This window comes from Cololabis saira, chromosome 3, assembly GCF_033807715.1.
Source record: "Cololabis saira isolate AMF1-May2022 chromosome 3, fColSai1.1, whole genome shotgun sequence".
Lineage (NCBI taxonomy): Eukaryota > Metazoa > Chordata > Actinopteri > Beloniformes > Belonidae > Cololabis > Cololabis saira.
In genome coordinates this window covers 23,249,998-23,270,367 of record NC_084589.1, presented here as the reverse complement: position 1 = coordinate 23,270,367, position 20,370 = coordinate 23,249,998, and the positions used below count along the sequence as shown (strand labels likewise).

The window sequence follows — 20,370 nt, the reverse complement described above, 5'->3', positions numbered from 1 at the left end:
CATTTAATCCCTGATTTACATATTTTTATTTCACCATTTACTTTCTACTGACTTTTAACTTTCGTTCACTTTTATAATTTTATAGGTTATTGTTGTTATGAATAATACTATGATAAACCTATGAATGTAGTTTAAGTAAAATAATTGTAAATTAATTATATTTTAATGTCAATAGATGAATAAGAAATATTCTTCTGTTTATTTAGAGCCATAACAAAGATTGTGTCATCAACAGGTGTCGCATCAGTCGTATCTTGGAGGCTCCAAGGGGTCATGGCTTACTGGTTGGGGTTGGGGGCAGTGGGAGGCAGAGCCTGACTCGTCTTGCTGCATACATATCATCTGTGGAAGTCTTCCAAATCAGCTTGAGTAAGGGTTATAGTATGCAGGACCTAAAGGTAAATATAGATTTCAATTAGAGGCTACAGCCAAGATTTCAAAGCATCTACTGTGAATTAATAAGAGATACTTTTATGAAAATGAACATGTACTGCTGCAGTTACAATCCACATACATGTCCTTAAACTGTAAACACAAATCAGAAAAGGGTGTAGTACAAAAAAAAGGTGGCATTTTTTCATGAACTTTGACTCTAATTTCTTTGCAAATTCTGCGAACCCATATTATTTCATGTTTTTTCTTGCAATTTTGTTTTATTTGGCAACATATATAACAACAATAATAATAATGTGATGATGATACGTGATAATGTGGTGATGATGATGATCATTTGGTGAGTAAAAATAACAGAGGGTTTCCAAGGAGAAATATTGGCAGAGGGTTTCCATCATGTCAAAAAATGCACGAGAAATCATTGAAATGTGTCTAAAAATACTGCTCTTTCTGGTGCCTTAGAAAGCACGAAGGGCTGTTATTCATCAACAGCTGATTCATCAATATCAGTTATTGATGAATATCAGCTATGGATGAAGGGCTATTATTCATCAATAGCTGATAAAATCGCATGAGCCATGAATTAGTTTGGGAAACCTTTTATCAAGCATTTCAATTCATAGCTACATGAATAACGCCACTAATAACTTTAATGTGTAAAAAAGCAGCCTTGGTTAACTCTTGTCCATAGGTGTTTTGACGTCTCTCGGCTCAGATAGATGGACTGTCAGACTATCATGTATTTAAAGGAGCTTGAGGCAGGATTGAGGCAGGATTTATGAAAAAAATTTGTATACGTTTTAAGTTTTCTAGTAATAATGTCAGATGAAGCGTTCCAAATCAAAACGAATGAGCCCTCTAGTGTATCTCTCCGTTGCCTTGAACAGGCTGTGTGCTGCAAAGTGTACTGCAATTCGGAGTCCGAATTTCCCGCGCTGTCCTGCGGATGTGACGTCACATGACGCTGCATGCGTGTTCTCCCTGTTCTCCCGTGCCGGCTTCACTGTTAGCTGCAGTACCCCCAACGGCCAACGTGGCGAAGGGTGGCGCTAGAGAGTCTCATTTCTTAAAAGGAGCCTCATGCTCCTTTTAAGATGCTTATGGTTCAGCACGTGAAAGCCATCACTTTTGCCTGCTACCCGAATAACAAGGCAGTTGACCCATATTGCCCCTCTTGGAGGTGGTGGGCCCACCTTGGGTTTTATTCTGGCCATGGACTGTAGAAAAAAAAAGGACGAGTCCATCACGTGACCCGTAGGTTTTCTGAAGAGATGTTTTGAAGCCTTTTGTCCTCATATTTAGCAGCGCCATGTTGCCTGGGAAGCAGACTAGAACACAGAATCTCAATCAAACTTAGCTGTGGCTGCCAGCTCCTTCGGCCAATCCGTGCTAGAAGAGATCCAGAGCTGCAGGTGGACATTTAAAGTTAAATCAGAAATTACAGCAGCATTTAACAAATTCTGGATTAGTTCAAACTGCTGATTAATTTGCTACATTGCCTCGTGGTATGAGGATGACTGATGAAGAAGTGATAATGGATAGCCACTGGCTGAGCCCACTGTCAATCAAAGGCCTGACGTTCAATATAAACGTTCCTTTTATATAAATTCAGCTGAAGTGGTACAAAAAGATGAATCCCTGTCAAAGTTGTCACAGATATGAAATCAAACAATGAAAAATAAAATAATAGTTTTTTGTTTTTTTAACCAGGCTATAAATAGTTTTATTCCTGCTACTAAATGGACGTTTGAACATAGAGGTGGAGGTGGTTCAGACAACTAGGATTATCCTTGGAAGCCCATCAGTGTTTCAGGCATGTCCAAATGGGAGAAGCCCTGGAGGTAGACCCAGGAAAGATTATATTTCTCTCCTGACCTTAAAGCAGCACAATGTAACTTTCAGCATTTGTTGAGTTTGGCGGCTCCTTTGGACAAAAGCGGTAGTGCTTTACCAGTAGTGTGGAAGGGTTCCTACCATCCACCTCAAAGTTACATAGTGCCAGTGAAGGCGATACAGACCCCTCAGACCATGACAGAAGTGTCATTAAACCTGTTGTAAGTTGATGTACCATCACAATGACTCTGGAAATATGATATTAGGTGGAAAAGTTACATTGTGCTGCTTTAAGATGCTCCTGCAGAAGAAATGAGACTAACAATTGAAATGTTGAGAAAAAGTTGAGAAAAAAAAAACATAAAATATTATTCTATACTAAAAATAAAAGGCTAGGCAAGCTAAGTTTATTTGTATAACACAATTCAACACCAAGGTGATTCAAAGTGCTTTATAGAGACATTAAAACATCTTATTGTAGAAATAAAACGTGTGATTTAGAATTTTAACAGAAAGAAAAAAGAACAATAGATAAAACCAGTAGTTAAAATATAATCATGTTTTGAAACTCAAGCTTAAAAGTAGATTAGGAACTTCATTCAAATGCAGCTGAGAACAGGTGTATTTGCTGGATTTAAATAAAAGTGTTTTAGCTGATCTGAGGCCAGTGTCAAAGTCAAAGTAAATGTAAACATCACAGTGTTTGTTTTTTTCTCTGATTTGCATTTTCCATAATGTCCTAAATATTTCTGATTGTGTTTTACTTATTTGAAAAATACAAAAAAATATATACTTGGGAGAAGAAAAAAAGATTTTAAAAAGTCCCTTTGTTTGTTTTCCTTCTGCCCGCATGCAAGCTATTGATACCATTCAGTTTTACTCAGGTTTTTAGTCAAGCAGAAAATAATTGTCAGATAGCCGTGAAGACGGCTGAAAAGTACTTAACTATCTTATTGATGCAGCAAGTTTGTCAATTGAATCATTTAATAACCTTCAGAAAAAGTCATAATACAGTATTATCTGTCCTATTGATTTTTATATTGAACAATTCACCCTAGGTATTCATTCAAGCACTTTTATGTATGTGTTTTTATTTCTCAGGTGGATCTGGCAGGACTGTTCCTAAAAACTGGAGTAAATAATCAGCGAGTGGTTCTGCTCCTGACTGATGCTCAGATACCTGATGAGCAGTTTCTGATCATTATTAATGACTTAATGGCATCAGGTCAGATAGAAAATCCATAAAACTCATTCCGTTCTCTTGTCTGACAGATCCCTCTTGGCATTATAGAAATGCCTTCATCAATGTACTTCATCAATTATCAAACATTTTCTGCTTGTCAAATTATTATAATATTAGGAAGAGCACTTAAGATTTTGTCTTTTTCTGTCCCTCAGGAGAACTTTCAGATCTCTTCAGCGAGGAGGAGATTGAAAGTATTGTAACCAGTGTGAGAGCTGAGGTACGATCCCTTGGACTGCTGGACAACAGGGAAAACTGCTGGAGATTCTTTACAGACCGAGTACATCTACAACTCACGGTCCAGTCTCTTTAATTTCTTCTGACATGTTTTTAAACCATTAGTGCCTTAACTGGGCATAATAATCCGAGTTAAATTTTTTTGTTGCTCTTGCATTTAATCTTCTATGTGCTTATGTATTATATACTGTGCTTAAGATAATTGAATTAACCAAGCCATATAAGCAGGAAGGTAGATAAGAGGAAAGTATTTAATAACCTTTCTCAATGAACATGCACGGCAACCAGCTGGTTTTTGTTCCAGGGCCTCTGGCTACATTACTGTCTGCTCTTTCCCACTGGGAATGTGGCCTTTCTCCACATACCATAGTGATTAAAGTGGAGAGAAAAAAGGAAAGGCACACTTTCATGTTATTATATTATGAGTGAGTTTAGCTCGTTTTGCAGAAGCAGTATTTTATCTTGCTGTGCATTATATCAACTCAACCTTGTTGTAGTACTTTTGCATGGACCTTTTGGTATTATTGTTCTTAGGGGACCCTGGTTTCTTCTTCTGTAGGTGGTACTGTGCTTCTCTCCTGTGGGAAGTGCCCTGCGTTTTCGGGCCCGTCGGTTCCCAGCCCTCGTCAACTGCACTATCATTGACTGGTTTCATCCTTGGACAACTGAAGCTCTTCAGTCAGTCAGCTATAGGTTCCTCCAAGAGATTGAAGACATTGAGGTTAGGCTTCTGAAGTCGTCTATCTGCTCTCACCATCTCTTTTGCAGTATGCTGCTAAACTATGCTACATCATTGAAAGTAACAATTTCAATGTTCTCACATGCTTATACAAGTACTTTTAATATTTCTTACTATGTTTGTCATGTATCCTTATACGCTATAGTGGTTTAGTCTTTAATGAACACCTTCTAATTATTGCAGTGCAGGTGGATTAACTTTTCCATAGATCCTTCATCATTAGTTCTCTACTGAATACTGACAAATTACTGAACACATGCCTGGAGACTCACAGTGGGCGCAGGCATATCATTGTTTTCCATCATAGCAGTGGAACGATTACAACCCAGAGTCATTTATGTTAATGAGAGAAGACTGATTAAGCACATAACGACTCTCTAAGGTGGCACAGCTGTCACAACCAAGAAGTGTCATCACATATGTGATATGTGGCAGACTATTACTTACCATTGTTTGTGTGAGTACATCTGCTCATGTGTGGATGCTCGTCTGCAGAAAAACAGTTTTATGGTAGTACCAGCTGTATTTCTCAGAATTTCTGATAATATTATGTAATTATAGCCAAATAATTGTAGATACAGAGCCTGCAGTGCCAGTATCAGGTAAAGGGTGGATCTCAGTAATGATTGTAATTGCAGCGGTAGCATATCATTATTAAAGGATGAAAGTAGTAAAAATGATTCTATAACTGAAAGATGCACACAATGATATAGTAAATTGAAATCCCTTGTATATGCATTGGATAAGAATTTTTATTTTGTGTATTTAAGACAATACTTTAAAACTATGCAAAAAAACTTATCACAAAAATTGTTTGTCCTTTTTAAGAGGCAGGAGTACAAGAAATTACATGATCATTTATTAAAACCTACTAATAGTTTTTGTACAAAACCAATCAATGTGCTTCTAACACATCTCAACACTACCCAGCATGCTTTGTCAAAATGCATTATGTCAGATCTTAATTAATAATGATTCCCTCCGCTAGTAGCTCTATGATCATTAACAATGGGTTTTTTGTGAGTTATGGTCAGGTTTGATCCTCATATTCTCTGCTCATTTGTTTTAGGTTTAATTGATCGCAAACTATGTGATTAATGGCGTCTGTGTCTCTTTGTGCACTATGTGATGAATACTTAGAATGTAGTACTGCTCCTTTTGTTGACAGTGTTTAGAAAGTTGGAGGACACCAGATAATATAAACAGTGTGCATGTTTTACAAGCCGCATGTCAGTTTTCTAAACACATTATTTTCACAGAGGTTTTAAAGCATAATCATTTCTGCTAGCTGCACCTAAATTTCAGATTGAGTAAGTCAGGGCCAACCAAGTAAGATGGCAGAACTTGTAGATGAATTCAAAGTTTATGAAGATAATATTTCAGTTCCCATCAGGCTGGAGATGTTAAACTCCACTCAATCCAGTCTCACCCTGTTCTCCCCTCTCCTGACTTGTCTGTTTATTTTTATAGCCTGCCGTCCTGGAACCCATCAGTCTTTTCATGGCCTATGTTCACACCAGTGTCAACCAGGCAAGTGAAAAATACCGGCTCAATGAGAAAAGGTACAATTACACCACCCCCAAGAGCTTTCTCCAGCAAATCAGCCTGTACAGAAACCTTCTGGAGAAGAGTCGAGCTCAGCTTCAATACAAGATGAACCGGCTTGATAATGGCCTTCAAAAACTTCAGACTACTGCTGCTCAGGTTAACATTTGAATCTATGCTTTACTGGGTGGATATTGGAGTTTAAAAAGATGTTAATTTGTTTCTGATTTACTTGATTCCTTAGCTCAAATTATACTGTGTGTGCGTTTTTTTGTTTTGTTTTTTTTTTTACTTTTTGACTGTTTCAGGTTGAAAATTTAAAAGCTAAACTGGCATTGCAAGAGGCTGAACTGACCTTTAAAAACCAGAATATTGAATGTCTAATAACAAAAATCGGGCTGCAGACTGAGAAGGTTGGCAAGAAGAGAGAGGCGGTGGATGTGGAAGCACAAAAGGTTAGGTAACCAGTCACATCTACCAAGACATCCACTACCTGCACCCTTTGTAATTTTGTTTGTTATGAATGCAGGTCGCTTCCATGCGAGCAGAAATTGCAGTCAAACAGAGGGACTGTGAAAACGAATTAGCCAAGGCAGAGCCATTGCTGACAGCTGCGGTAGCAGCCCTGGACACCCTCAACAAAGTGCATAATTTCATCAAATTAGGCAAAATTCAGTTGTTTCGATTTTATGATTGTACATATATATAAAAATACATACATAAATATATACATACATCTTATTCTTTTTGTAGGTGAACCTTACTGAGCTTAAGGCCTTTCCAAACCCTCCAGTGGCAGTAATCAATGTTGCAGCAGCTGTGATGGTCCTCCTCGCCCCATGCGGTCGTGTACCTAAGGATCGGAGCTGGAAGGCGGCACGAGCCCTCATGGGCAAGGTTAAGCTGCCATTATGTCAGTCACATCTGCCTGATTAATGTCAATCTAATTTGTGAGAAGGCCTTGGCCCTGGTATCACACAACAGCTCTGCAGTTTCACATTGTAACTGACTGGCTCTATGAATATTCTAACCCATTGCTGGAGCAAGTGTGTGTCTACTTCCCTACTTCTTGCTGATGTTAATTCAAGTGTGATTGTTAAATGTTGTGTGTGATTTCTTTTTTTTTTTTAATCATAAATATTTTCCATGATTCATGACATTTTTCTTTCACAAACCCCATTTTCTGAAAAAAAATTAGTTTTCTAAAATGCAACCAAAACCTTAACAATTGGTTAACTAATTTGAGCCTTTATTTAACAAACATTTTTACTATATTATTTTTACTTACTTCATTGTGTTTAGAAAATCTATTAATCTAAAATGCAATACCACACACATTTGCAGAAAGTTTAGACAATCACCATTACAATCCTTCCCCACCTTCTCCTTGGACCCAGCATGCCCTACATGATTCCATAGCGAGAAAAAACAGAGTAGAATTGTCCCCTCTGCCAATTCAGTTTTATTCAATTTTATACAGTACATGTATCATCTCTTCCAATACAAGTTGTATCTGGGTGCTTTCCAGAGACCCAGAGCATTACCCCTAAGCAATCATTAAATTAACAATGGCAGGTAAAAACTCCCCAAGCAGGAGAAAACCCCTAAGCCAAACAGGCTAGGAAAAACTACCCTTTAAGAGGGAAGAAACCATGAGGAGGACTAGGCAAGTAGAGCAGGAAAAGGTAGATATGAAAGCACCACCACGTTGGTGTCAAATTCTGTAGTTTCCACGTGGTAAACAGCAACAATTTTAGACAATTCAAGTAATTCTTAATTTCAAAAAGATTAAATACAGTATAGCTGGAAATCATAATTTTTCTGTGCCATAGCTTTCATGCTTGTACACCACCTTATTTAATTGACACCTGATCGGAATTATCTGATAATTTTACACTGACATTTTAGAATACTCATAGCTCAAAATTTCACTGCAGGTTTTAAAGTATTGCCTGCTTTTGTCTTCATGTTCATCAGGTGGATGATTTCCTGCAGGCCCTGGTGTCATATGACAAAGAACACATCCCACAGACTTGCCTGAGTGTGGTGAAACAAAAATATCTGAAAAATCCAGACTTCCACCCTGATCGAGTTTGGACCAAATCTACAGCTGCAGCTGGTCTGTGTGCCTGGACTATTAATATTGTCAAATACTACGAGGTCAGATTTCAAATAAGCTATAATTATTATAAATGCATTTTCTTGTAAGAGGATTTTGTTTCATAATAATGTAAATTTTTTTCAGATTTATTGTGAGGTTATTCCAAAAAGGCGTGCATTATCACAGGCTAATGCAGATCTGGAAACAGCAACAGCTAAACTGCTGGCAGTTCAGAAGAAACTGGCAGTGAGTATAATGCTATTATACTTTAGTTAATCAACCTAAAAAGCATATTTTGTAAATGATGACTAATTTGCAATACTTCTTTTGTTGCTGTAGGATCTTGATGGCAGCCTCCAAACTCTAAAAGATCAGTTTGAAAGAGCTACAGCTGAGAAAATCAATTGTCAGGAGGAGGTGACACGAACCTCCCAGACCATAGAGCTGGCCAACCGACTAGTCAAAGGCTTAGTGGTAAGCAATGAGAGTGAGAGAAGAGTTTAGTGGTGTCGCTGGGGCTGTCCTGGCATAAAATGAGCTGTCATCTTGCTGAGAGCATGCATGGTGAGGTGCTAGTAATCAAATTGCATCAGTAATCTGGACTTGAACTTGTGATGTCCTGGCAGGATAGTCTGACAGTTGTATGAGCAGATAAGGGGAAGGGAGATTTTACAGCCTGGCCCAGCAGCAGACTGAGGACATGTGAGATTGGTAGAGAGGGCTGGACCACAGAAAACGCATGGCTGAACTGGGCAACTGGCTGGCTGAACAGTTTCCAAATAGGGAATGGAAGAGAGATGGCAAGAAGGTTACAATAAAAGTGTCCTCTATCTATGTATTAGACAAGCTGTGCATGCACTGAATTTTTTCCATTCATTGATCATGGTTTATTGTATAGTGCACACAAAAATGTTTTACCACATACAATGCACTTTTAGGAGTAGTTAATTTTTTTTCATTTTAAAAACGTTTCCAACATAATGTCAAGGGAGAGCTGTTTAATACTGTAGGAAGATATGGCAGACATTAGCATGTAATGCCGTATAATTGCATAATTAGTTACAAATGATATTCAATTGTTTTATCTTACATTGCATGTCCTTTTGGGAATCTGAATTTTTTGTTGGTAATGTGAAATAAAAGATGGTCATTTCAACGATCATTTTGCAAGTTCGACTTTTTTATTCCACAAAATAAATGTGGTTTGCATGGAACAGCTTGGCTTTTAAGCATATCAAGATAAATGTTTTGTCTTTATGGCATTGACCTGGAAGCAATAGTGTACAGAATAATAAATCAGCCGTCTATATTTAATCATTAACTTACCTCAAAGCCTCAACAGCTGTTGGAAATTAACAATGACTCACCCCAGACTGAGTGATATTACAGGAGATCCATAATACATTAGAGCAAAATTATAGTGATTTTTAACTGTCCGAGAATTTATTATATGACATATTCTAGATCCACAGCCCCTTGTAAGAAAATGCCATACATGATTTATTGTTGTAGCTTGTCACAGTCTCAGTATTGAAGGTTTAAATAAATGCTAAATTGATGGCGAGTGAATCTCCAGCCAAACTTAGAATGCTATTGCAAGGGATTTGTAGTTATCTGCTTTACTGCTTACATCTTCTTAGTTTGTACAATAAATGGAGCAGGAAAGTAACCCTTGTGTGTATTGTCCTCAACCACATATTAACTCTACTGTGTGCCCAAAGCAGTACTGTTTGTTGCTGTTCCTCTTTCATTTTTATTTGCTGTGTGTGTGTGTATGTATATATAATAATATAATAATATATATATATATATAATAATATATATATAATAATATAATTATATATATATATATATATATATATATATATATATATATATATATTAATAATATTAAAACTTTGTCTTAATGTCTTTTAGTCAGAGAAGGAGCGCTGGTCCCAAGAAGTCGTTAAATATAAAAATCAAAATAAAACTCTGTGTGGTGATGTCCTCCTCGCGTCGGCTTTTGTATCTTACTTGGGCTACTTCACCAGCCACTATCGTGTGGAGCTTTTTCACCATGTATGGATTCCCTTCCTTCAGTCTCAGAGGGTAAGGCCAATTTTGTAACGGACCCAAGTCTGCAGTTGCTTATGAATTAAAAAAGACATTTCTCTATGCAACCATCTACAATTGAGTTCATGAGCTTGAGTACGCTTCCTCTATGGCTTGAACTACACTGATGTCGTTTCTCTGTTTTTGTTCCAGGTCTCTGTACCCCTGACAGATGGCCTGGATCCAATCCTCATACTCACTGATGATGCCACTGTGGCTGCCTGGCATAACCAGGGCTTGCCAAATGATAGGATGTCCACTGAAAATGCTGCCATCCTGACCACCAGTGAGCGCTGGCCACTAATCATCGACCCACAACAGCAGGGTATCAAGTGGATTAGAAACCAACTTGGGTCAGAGCTGAGGGTGGTGCAGCTGGGGCAGAAAGGGTAAGAGGTACCAGAGTATTGTTTAACTTTTTACAGAGGGAAAATATAACATACAAGTTGTACATACCTAGCCATGTTTTTGTTGTTTTGTTTGTTTTTTGTGTGTGTTTAGGTATCTAGATGTGATTGAACAAGCTCTTGTCTGTGGTGAAACAGTCCTAATAGAGAATCTGCCAGAAAATGTAGACCCAGTTCTGGAGCCACTACTTGGAAGAAAAACAATTAAAAAAGGAAGGTTAGTATTGTGACATTATGTCTCTACTTTGGGGTTTTGAAAATAAGAGGATAAAAAAACGTATAAAGGAAATCAAACTTCAAATTAAAGCATTTTTTAAATGTATTTTTTTTATTATCCTTTTATATAACGTCTCCCAATGTATCTGTGGCATGAAACAATATGTGCAGGTTTGCCAAGCACTTGAACCGGACTGAGCACTAAAACCCCAGCAAGACATGACTGAATGCATTATTATTGCCCACTCTTTAGGTTATAAATGGGTTTATGGTGCGTGTTCTGAATATCTGAGGCCAACATATTGATTGGCCCCTCAAGAGTTGTGATAGATGTATATTTGCGCATTTATATTCATTAGGTGTGATGAATATTGAACAGCTGAGCCTCAGTGTAAAAGCTGAATTGAGGACCATCATGGTTATGTATAAGGTCTCCTCTCTCCCACTAAACGCAGGAGTGTAACACACTTGATCTGGTGATCCTCTACAAATGTGGATCAGTCATTTTGTAACACTAATATGTGATTTTTTGGCCTTTATCTGTATTCTAAATTACATAAATGAGATTTGTTTGAAAAAGGTAAATGTGTCAAATTTCAAATCTGAATTAAAAAACTACTGCAGTTTACTACTGCTGTAATTCCCCAAATATACCAGACCCACCTCAATAACTGCAAAAGGACTGCTTTCCAAGTACCTCAGGTATCAATTACCCTCAAAAAGAAAATTACAGTAAATTTCATAAACTAGACATTCAACAGCATAAATAGAAAATACCACATATCGATGTTCTGCTTTGATTTCCTCCTCAGAAATGTTTACATCTTTCTTGGTCTAATCCATGTATGGCCATGAATATTGAATTTCTCAGTGCCTGGCCATTGAGCTTTCTTTGAAGTCCCGTCTGTCCAGATGTAACAGTTTATCGTAGTAAATCTGATTATAAGTTTATCCCTTGTAGATGACCCACACACTTGTTTCTGTCGATGATTAATACAACCTGCTGCTGCAGCCATGATGGATCTGGTAGAGCTTCACAGCTGAAGTTCATTAATAATTGGAATGTTGTAGAGTGTGAAGTAATGAATACTAATTATTCCTTTCATGGCTGACGGAAGACTACAAGCCAATCCATCAGCAAGGACTTTAATTTGGTGGAGTAATGGTTCTATCAATAGTACATTAATTCTGGCTTGTGAAGATATAGAGTTGAACCATACCCAGGCCATGAGGAACTTGTGCCATAAAAATTGGGGCTTTGCCTGACATCTGAGGGGTAATTAGAGATAAATGGAAAGCCACCAGGTTCGTCAAGCCAGTGCTAATTTAATTGAAATGCTAAAATAAATAAGTATTGGCTGGCATTATGATCATCTTTCATACTGTATTTATTTAAGAATGTTTTTCTACAGCACAGGGAACATTTTGAGCCAAGTAGGAGCTGCAATCCTTAAAAGTGTGACACAAAAAAAATTCCTTTCAAAATACAGAAGGTTTGTGGTATCCTTGTTCAGACTGCAATCACTTCCACTGTGCTTCAAAAGTTATTATTATTAGGCTGCTGAGTCACTCAAATAGATGAGGGTGCCCCGTGTATGAGCGTGTGCTCTTTGCAGTGCGCTCTGTGTGCACTCTGTCCTATTTTCAGTAATTTTCATCTTTCGATGAAACTCACTAGTGCCCAAAAAATAGGAATAGGTATTAGCGATGTTTTTGATTTAATTATATTTATTTAACAAATAAGAAGAAAAAAAAACTAGAGGATAGTTACCTTTCACTGTGTTAGGCGTTGATATTTCTTCATTCTTTTACTACAGAAATAAATTAGCTTTTGCTTGAGTCATTGTCAACGGCAGCAAAAATTACTACATTTGCACTGCTCGCTGCTTTTAAAGTTCACTTTCCGTCCCACTTCTTTGAAGGAAGCACACTTGTTTTTTTTTTGTAAGTTAACACAGCTTCTTGGGGCTTTACTCAAATATTTGTGCTAGGCTACAGGAATCGCTCTCTTTCAATTAGGGATCTGTTAAACTGTGTTTTTACAGCTTTGCTCCTAGTAGCTGTTTTTAAAAGGCATCTCTGCAGAAGAAGGAAGGTGGAGTGGGGGGACTCACTCCTCCCACTCTTCTCAAGGGGGGTCCGCTTTTGAATAGGGAGGTACAGCTTTCTGCTCCTCAGCAAATGCAACATGATGTGAAGACTTGTGGAGATAAAGATTAGGAAACTGAATAACTGAACTCCAATTTGGGTCAGTGATCTCTCAGTAGCCTACTCTGCAAATGTGAACGGTTTACTGAATGAGATATTTTCATGCTAAAGCTTTAGAGAAAGTGACAAAGTTGTGTCACAGTATGTTGATGTTTTTGAGTTGGTTATCAAACATTATCATAATATGCCCCTGTTAACAAAATTTGAATCAGTCTATGTTATACTGTCCAGAAAATGAGAAATAATTTTATTTGAACAGATTTTTACAAAGGTGCTCCCTCTCTTATCCAGGTATATTCTCATTGGAGGCAAGGAGTGTGAGTACAACAGTAGCTTTCAGCTCATTCTTCATACCAAATTGGCCAGTCCACATTTCCCTCCTGAGCTCCAGGCCCAGACCGCTCTCATTAACTTCACTGTAACGCCTGTGGGCCTGGAAGAACAGCTGCTCGGACAGGTAGTGTCCTACGAGAGACCTGACCTGGAAACCCAAAAGGTAAACATTTTGTAAAAGTTCAAGACTCAGAGTAATGTCTAGACTTGATGCATGTCTGCATGAAAGATTGAAACATTCATAATGTTGAATAGAAAATCTATGTATTTTTTATTTATCAAGATGCAGTTGACCACACAGCAGAACCACTTTAAGATTGAGCTGAAGAGATTTGAAGATGACCTGCTAAGTCGTCTGTCTGCAGCCCACGGGAATTTCCTGGGTGATATTTCTCTGGTGGAGCAACTTGAAAACACCAAGAGCATGGCTTCTCACATCCAGTCAAAGGTAAAGATATAACACCAAAATAGGTTTATGGTTAATGTTTTGTTTTTTCAGTTTTTCCTCCGGCCACTCGGGCGTTGTCTTTTTGTGGCATGCAACAGCAACAACCTGTTTTCATTGTGTTTGCAATAAATGATGTATAGATAAGAGAATATATAATGAATTGGTTTTGGAGCATGACTGAGAGCCTAATAGCTCATTTTGTGTGCAATCGGAACATACAGGTGGTGGAGGCCAGAGAGAACGAGACAAAGATCAACGAGGCTCGAGAACTATACCGCCCCGCAGCTGAGAGAGCATCACTGCTCTTCTTCATCATCAATGACCTCAGCAAGATTAACCCCATGTACCAGTTTTCCCTCAAGGTGAAGCTCTGAGGCTCTGTGTCATGGGGACACGTTTTTTTTTTTTTTTTGCACAACTATCAATAATCCTCACATTTTGTTTTTGCCACAGTTTCTCCTCTAGGCATAGCTTTCCATGTGAGCTTCAACATAGACCATACTATAACCTACTGTATTCAGATTTATTTTTTGTTCTTTGGCTGGTCATTCCAGTGCCAGGTCCTATCCTACTACATTATCTGTGTGTCTTCTTTCTGGTTGTGTTTCAGACTTTTAACTCAGTGTTTAACAAAGCAATGGAGCATGCTGAAAGGGATGAAGATGTGAGGACCAGGGTGCACACTCTCACTGAGGCCATCACCTATTCTGTATTCCTGTACACCAGCCAGGGCCTGTTTGAGAGAGACAAGTTAACCTTCTTGTCACACACTGCCTTCCAGGTGAGGGACCGAGGTCCGCCTCAAAGGTGGGGCTTGCTGTCATCCTCATCAATCAAAGTATTTTTCTGCCCCCACATTAACTTCAATTAAAAGCAGTCAGCAATACCATACGCTGCTATTGATTACCTCTCACACCGTGCTCCATGGCTGCTGTTCACACAGTTGGTTCTGACAGGGGGGCTGGTTCTTATGGCATGATGCAATTATCTGTCATTGTGCCAACTGTTTTCTTCAAAAGAATTGTGCTACTTTGAAGGCTGTCCTTCATGTGACTATTTCACATTCACCGCCACTTATTCTGCACATACAAATTAACCCAGTTCAAGACTTTTCTTGCAGTTTATGGTTCATGATTAAAAAGACTTCAATACTACATAGATTATAAAGTGCCCTTGATCCTTCCGTTTAGATCCTGCTCAAGAAAGGCTTAATTGATGCCCAGGAATTTGACTTCCTGCTGCACTTCCCAGTGGAAGCTAACAAACTTAGTCCAGTGACCTTCCTCTCTGCACACGCCTGGGAAGCCATTAAGGTACAGTATACTGTATGCCATTAAGTTAGAGCTGTAATACATGAAAAGTAGATTGTTATGCCTACATGCTCTATAATGTTGCTTTATTAAGAACCAGCGTACGTTATTTTGATATAGACTATATCTGCAATGGAAGGCTTCAGTGGACTTGACAGAGACATAGAAAGTTCACCGAAACGCTGGAAAAAGATTGTTGAGTCCAGCTGTCCTGAAAATGAAAAACTTCCTCAGGACTGGAAGAATAAGAGTTCCCTTCAGAAGCTCATTATCCTGAGAGCAGTCCGCCCGGATAGGATGACCTACACATTACAGTATGTGAAAAACCTAAAGAAGATTTATATTTATCTCCCATGTACTGTATTACTAAGCATTTGATAATGTTCCCTTGTAGGAAGTTTGTGGAGGAAAGCTTGGGAGCCAAATATGTGGAGACTATCCGACTGGATTTTGAAAAATTGTATGAGGATAGTGATTCCTCAACCCCAATGTTCTTCATCCTCTCACCTGGGGTGGATCCACTCAGAGATGTAGAGAAACTAGGTAGCACTGTTACACATACAGTATTTGTCATTTATACTGCTTATCCTATATTATTTGTTCTATGCATTTCTAAATATTCTTTTTTGGGCAGGTTTAAAGCTAGGCTTCTCCATTGACCAGGACACTTTACACAACGTGTCTCTGGGACAGGGACAAGAGGAGGTAGCTGAGAGGGTTCTCAGGAATGCGTCTGAACAAGGACTCTGGGTCATTTTGCAGGTATAGAAACAGTGTTACTCACTGAGTAGGTAACTGTACTGCTTGGGGCTGCATTCAAGGCTTCTCTACACTGCACCTAATGATATTATCTCATCCCTGGAACAAGGGAAATAAACTCAATTTGGTTCAATAAAAGCCATAATTGGTTAAATGGCTCCTTTAGAGAGAAGCCTGCAGCTAAGTGAGTCAGTGAGGGCTTTCTCACAAATTCTTAGCATAGACCCTTATGGAATTAACCTTTTTGGAGTTTTGATGATTTAAACTTAACCATGATTGTACAATAATAAAAACATTTGGTTTCAATTTTTGCTCTAATTTTCCTGATATGTTTTGCTGTCCAGAATGTACACCTTGTGGCTCACTGGCTTCCTTCTCTGGACGCTCTTCTGGAGACAGCAGCTTTGGATAGTCATCCCAGCTTCAGGGTTTTCATCACCGGGGAACCAGTACAGAATCCTGAGCAGCATATAATCCCCAGAGGCATATTGGAAAATGCCATCAAAATCACAAATGAGCCGCCCACTGGCATGAATGCCAGCTTTCATGCAGCTCTCAATAACTTCAGTCAGGTGTGCAGAACATTTAAAAAGGATTTTCAATCAGTCTTACTTCTGATTTGTTTTGATTTTACATTTACTGAAATCTGGATTTCCTTGTCATTTTTTTCTTTTCTTAGGACACCCTGGAAATCTGCACCAGAGAACAAGAGTTCAACTCCATTTTCTTCTCCCTTTGCTTCTTTCATGCCTGCGTAACAGAGCGGCGTAAATTTGGTTCCCAAGGATGGAACCACAGCTACCCTTTCAGCACAGGAGACCTCACCATCTCAGCCAACGTGTTGTTCAACTACCTAGAGGCCAATACTAAAGTATTTTTAATTACAGCACTGTTTTATGGCTCACTTTGATTCCTTTTTAGTCTTATTTTGATTAAAGTAATGAAACTTATTTTTCTAAGATGATAAAATTTAGAATAATAATGGTATTAACAGTGACGTTATTGTCAAACAGGAATGTTGAATTACTGTGGAGTGTCTCCAATTATTTTTTGAAATCCTTTGTTCCAGTGTTATTTGTTAGAAATGTTCATTTTCACCTTTTTCTAAATTTCTTTAAACCATGAACACAACCTATAATTTAGCTTTATTTCATGAAGACAAAAAATCCATTCTTTCAGTGCTGCAGCCCTCACAACTCCTAATGCATTTCTCTTAGAAATCCTATTACTCTGTTCATAACCAATTACATCTCCTAGGAATTCTGCCCTCCAAAAAACGAATGTCCTTCATTATGTTAACCAAACAGTAACCTGTATGTGCGTATACAGAGAATTCATTAGGAGGGCAATGAAGCGTTATCCTAAATGTAATTACATGCAGCCAATGTGACAGTTCACAACGCTACATAAGTGATCACTGCAATTAGAGCTGATGAAGGAAGCAATTTGCAAAACAATACAGGTACAAATGATTGTGAACCTACAGCTTTTGTAATTTGTTATGAATCACAGGTTCTTTTCTTCCTCCTTCACCCTCACGGATCATAATCTCCCAATGAGGGAAAGACTCCTCTGTCATACATTAGATCAGTCTGTGTAAAGACACATCATTTTCTTATATTTCCGGAAAGTTATCCCTATTAAGAGCTTTGGAATATGAACAAATTGTTGCTGCTTAAAGTTTGAAAGGAAGAATTGGAATTAGCAATACAAAAAAATATATATACAAACAAAGCCCTTATTATTCTAAAAGTTATTTGTAATTATGACATAGTAAATACAATGCTGAAATTAAATGTAATGACTTGTAAAAATTTCAGGAGTTTCAGGTGATGTTTTTGTGATGTGACATTAATCTACAAACTAAGTCCACGATAGTCCATGCAGGTGCCTTGGGAGGACTTGTGCTATCTTTTTGGAGAGATCATGTATGGAGGACACATTACTGATGAGTGGGACAGGAGACTGTGCAAGACCTATCTGCAAGAATTCATCCATCCTAAAATGGTAAGTCAGTTGTCTTGTAGCCTTGTGAGAATAATCCTTTTTATCATTGGTTTCAACAAATTTAGTCAATTTTATTGCACATGTAAATGTTCAAATGTATTGTTTTTTTTATTAATTTATTGGAATACAGACTTTTAGGATGGTTATGATATCTGCAATACCGAGTGATAAAGAATATCTGCAGAAATTCATTGAATTTATTTGTGTTTCCAAGGTAAATGGTGCCCTCTTGAGATGTAAAGCCAAACTGCAGAATCGCACTTAAAGTTCTATGGGGGTTTCCCATCCTCATATTAGTTATCTAACTGTAAAATGGACCCAGCTCAGCTGGTAGCTGCAGCCTATTCCACCATTACAAGCATTGTTAAGCTATAAATATTCTCTCTTTGATAATTTTGTCACCAATATGTGTTTACACCATTTCATAATTTACTACCGGAAGACTGGGCAGTAGACTGAGTCGTCTTCTACCTATCCCCCCACAAATATATATATATATATATATATATATATATATATATATATATATATATATATATATATATATACTGTATATATATATTTTTTTTTTTTATGAAGAAAACCTTTAAATAAATTGTAATTGAAAAACAATTAGTATAACGTTTGTCCTCTTCTTTATTACATTTTCTCTTCATAGCTTGAAGAGGAGCTCTTTCTCTGTCCGGGATTTCTGGCTCCTCCATTCTTGGACTACATTGGTTACCACAGTTATATTGATGAACATCTGCCCACCGAAAACCCAATTTTGTATGGTCTTCATCCAAATGCGGAGCTTGAGTGCCTCACTGTAACCTCTGACAACCTCTTCAAGACTCTGCTTGAACTGCAGCCGCTGGACTCTGCCGGAGGAAAAGGGGCAGCTCAGAGTACAGAGGAAAAGGTGTGGAGGCAGAAAGAACAATACTCTGGAAAACACTGCTGAGTATACAAAGATATACTTATGTAACCTAAACCTAACCAAGTTCATTGATATTTGTCAGGTTATGTTTATGATTGAAGACATTCTTGAGAAGCTTCCCGATGAATACAACCTGGCAGAGATAATGGCAAAGACAACAGAGCGAAGCCCCTACACCTTAGTGTGCCTTCAGGAGTGTGAACACATGAATCTTCTGCTAGCAGAAATCAGGAAGTCCCTCAATGAGCTGATTCTTGGCTTAAAGGTGCAGTTAACTGTGACTGTCTGCCACCACTACATTTCCATTCAGTATCGGTAACGTCATGTGATAGCAAAGGTTTCTTCTGTCTGCAGGGAGAACTGACCTTTTCCTCCAGTATGGAGACTCTACAGTCTACACTGTTCAATGAGTTTGTTCCAGATTCGTGGGCCAGACTGGCTAATCCCTCCACTAAAACACTGGCCCAGTGGTAATACTTTATTCAGTTTTCCTTGTTCTTTAATCAGCTTTCCTTTATTATGTAAGTTGTATTAAATTGTTCATAAGTTGTTATTGTTACACATTGTTGAAAAAAAGATTATTTATTCGATAGGTTGAATGATCTAATTTGTAGCTGTCATGAGCTGGATGGTTGGACTCAAGACTTTGCTCTACCTGCAGTCGTTTGGCTCTCGGGACTGTTCAACCCACAGTCTTTCCTCACTGGTGAGATTCCAATCTGTGACCAAGACGGCAATTTATTTTATAGCACATGCACTAACACAGCCAGAAATATTGACATGCAAAGTCATATTTGACAGCGGTGCTACAGAGTATCGCTCGCAAGAATCAGTGGCCCCTGGATAAGATGACTCTAACTGTGGATGTAACAAAGAAGCTGAAGGAAGACTTTGGACATCCTCCAAGGGAGGGAGCCTACATCCACGGACTCCACATGGAAGGTTGCTATTGATTAACCCAAAAAGCCCTCCAATGCACTTTATTATACATATACTGTATGTTTAAATATATATGACTGTATGTTATAAATATACAAAAAAAAAAGTTGTATATTTTAGACAGTAATTTACAACCTCCAGTATATCTTTTGACCTCATAGGAGCACGTTGGGACACTCAGGCTGGCATCATCTCTGAGGCTGTCTTGAGAGATCTGACTCCAGCCATGCCGGTGATGTATGTTAAAGCTGTGCCTGCAGAGGAGCAGGAGCTCAACAACACTTTTGAGTGTCCAGTGTATCGGACGAAGCAGCGGGGACCCACCTTTGTGTGGGCCTTCCACCTCCGAACCAAACAGCCTCCAGCTAAGTGGATTTGTGCTGGAGTTGCTTTGCTCTTGTCTGTATAAAACAGTATGGAAAGTGAAGTAAAATGTGTATATATGTGTATGTATATATATATATATATATATATATATATATGTATATATTACTCACAGCTGTTTGCAAACAGTTTTTCTGCATCCGCATTATTTGATTAGTAGTGGAACATGTATTGCAATAGTTTAACTTTGATCGTATTATTATAATTACTAACAGAGTATCATAGTTTTCATCCTATATTACCTGTTCTTCCAGT

At 38.1% G+C, this 20,370-nt stretch overlaps 1 protein-coding gene across 1 annotated transcript in view; it reads left to right on the top strand.

Annotated features, from left to right (window-relative positions):
• si:dkey-233k19.3 (dynein axonemal heavy chain 11) overlaps positions 1-20,152 on the top strand; it is a 42,061-nt gene extending 21,909 nt beyond the window's left edge. Inside the window, exons 43-73 of the mRNA XM_061718323.1 lie at positions 236-398; positions 3,328-3,451; positions 3,625-3,767; positions 4,266-4,427; positions 5,916-6,149; positions 6,299-6,445; positions 6,520-6,633; positions 6,744-6,887; positions 7,968-8,150; positions 8,236-8,337; positions 8,431-8,565; positions 10,009-10,182; positions 10,339-10,574; positions 10,687-10,809; positions 13,308-13,512; positions 13,633-13,797; positions 14,019-14,159; positions 14,408-14,578; positions 14,988-15,110; positions 15,228-15,421; positions 15,502-15,650; positions 15,742-15,869; positions 16,211-16,438; positions 16,546-16,737; positions 17,754-17,873; positions 18,532-18,774; positions 18,875-19,057; positions 19,147-19,262; positions 19,386-19,498; positions 19,594-19,734; positions 19,893-20,152. Coding sequence (XP_061574307.1) covers positions 236-398; positions 3,328-3,451; positions 3,625-3,767; positions 4,266-4,427; positions 5,916-6,149; positions 6,299-6,445; positions 6,520-6,633; positions 6,744-6,887; positions 7,968-8,150; positions 8,236-8,337; positions 8,431-8,565; positions 10,009-10,182; positions 10,339-10,574; positions 10,687-10,809; positions 13,308-13,512; positions 13,633-13,797; positions 14,019-14,159; positions 14,408-14,578; positions 14,988-15,110; positions 15,228-15,421; positions 15,502-15,650; positions 15,742-15,869; positions 16,211-16,438; positions 16,546-16,737; positions 17,754-17,873; positions 18,532-18,774; positions 18,875-19,057; positions 19,147-19,262; positions 19,386-19,498; positions 19,594-19,734; positions 19,893-20,140 — 5,044 coding nt within the window. The 3' untranslated portion in view covers positions 20,141-20,152. The remainder of the gene's footprint in view (positions 1-235; positions 399-3,327; positions 3,452-3,624; positions 3,768-4,265; positions 4,428-5,915; positions 6,150-6,298; positions 6,446-6,519; positions 6,634-6,743; positions 6,888-7,967; positions 8,151-8,235; positions 8,338-8,430; positions 8,566-10,008; positions 10,183-10,338; positions 10,575-10,686; positions 10,810-13,307; positions 13,513-13,632; positions 13,798-14,018; positions 14,160-14,407; positions 14,579-14,987; positions 15,111-15,227; positions 15,422-15,501; positions 15,651-15,741; positions 15,870-16,210; positions 16,439-16,545; positions 16,738-17,753; positions 17,874-18,531; positions 18,775-18,874; positions 19,058-19,146; positions 19,263-19,385; positions 19,499-19,593; positions 19,735-19,892) is intronic.
• Positions 20,153-20,370: the final 218 nt, after the last annotated feature.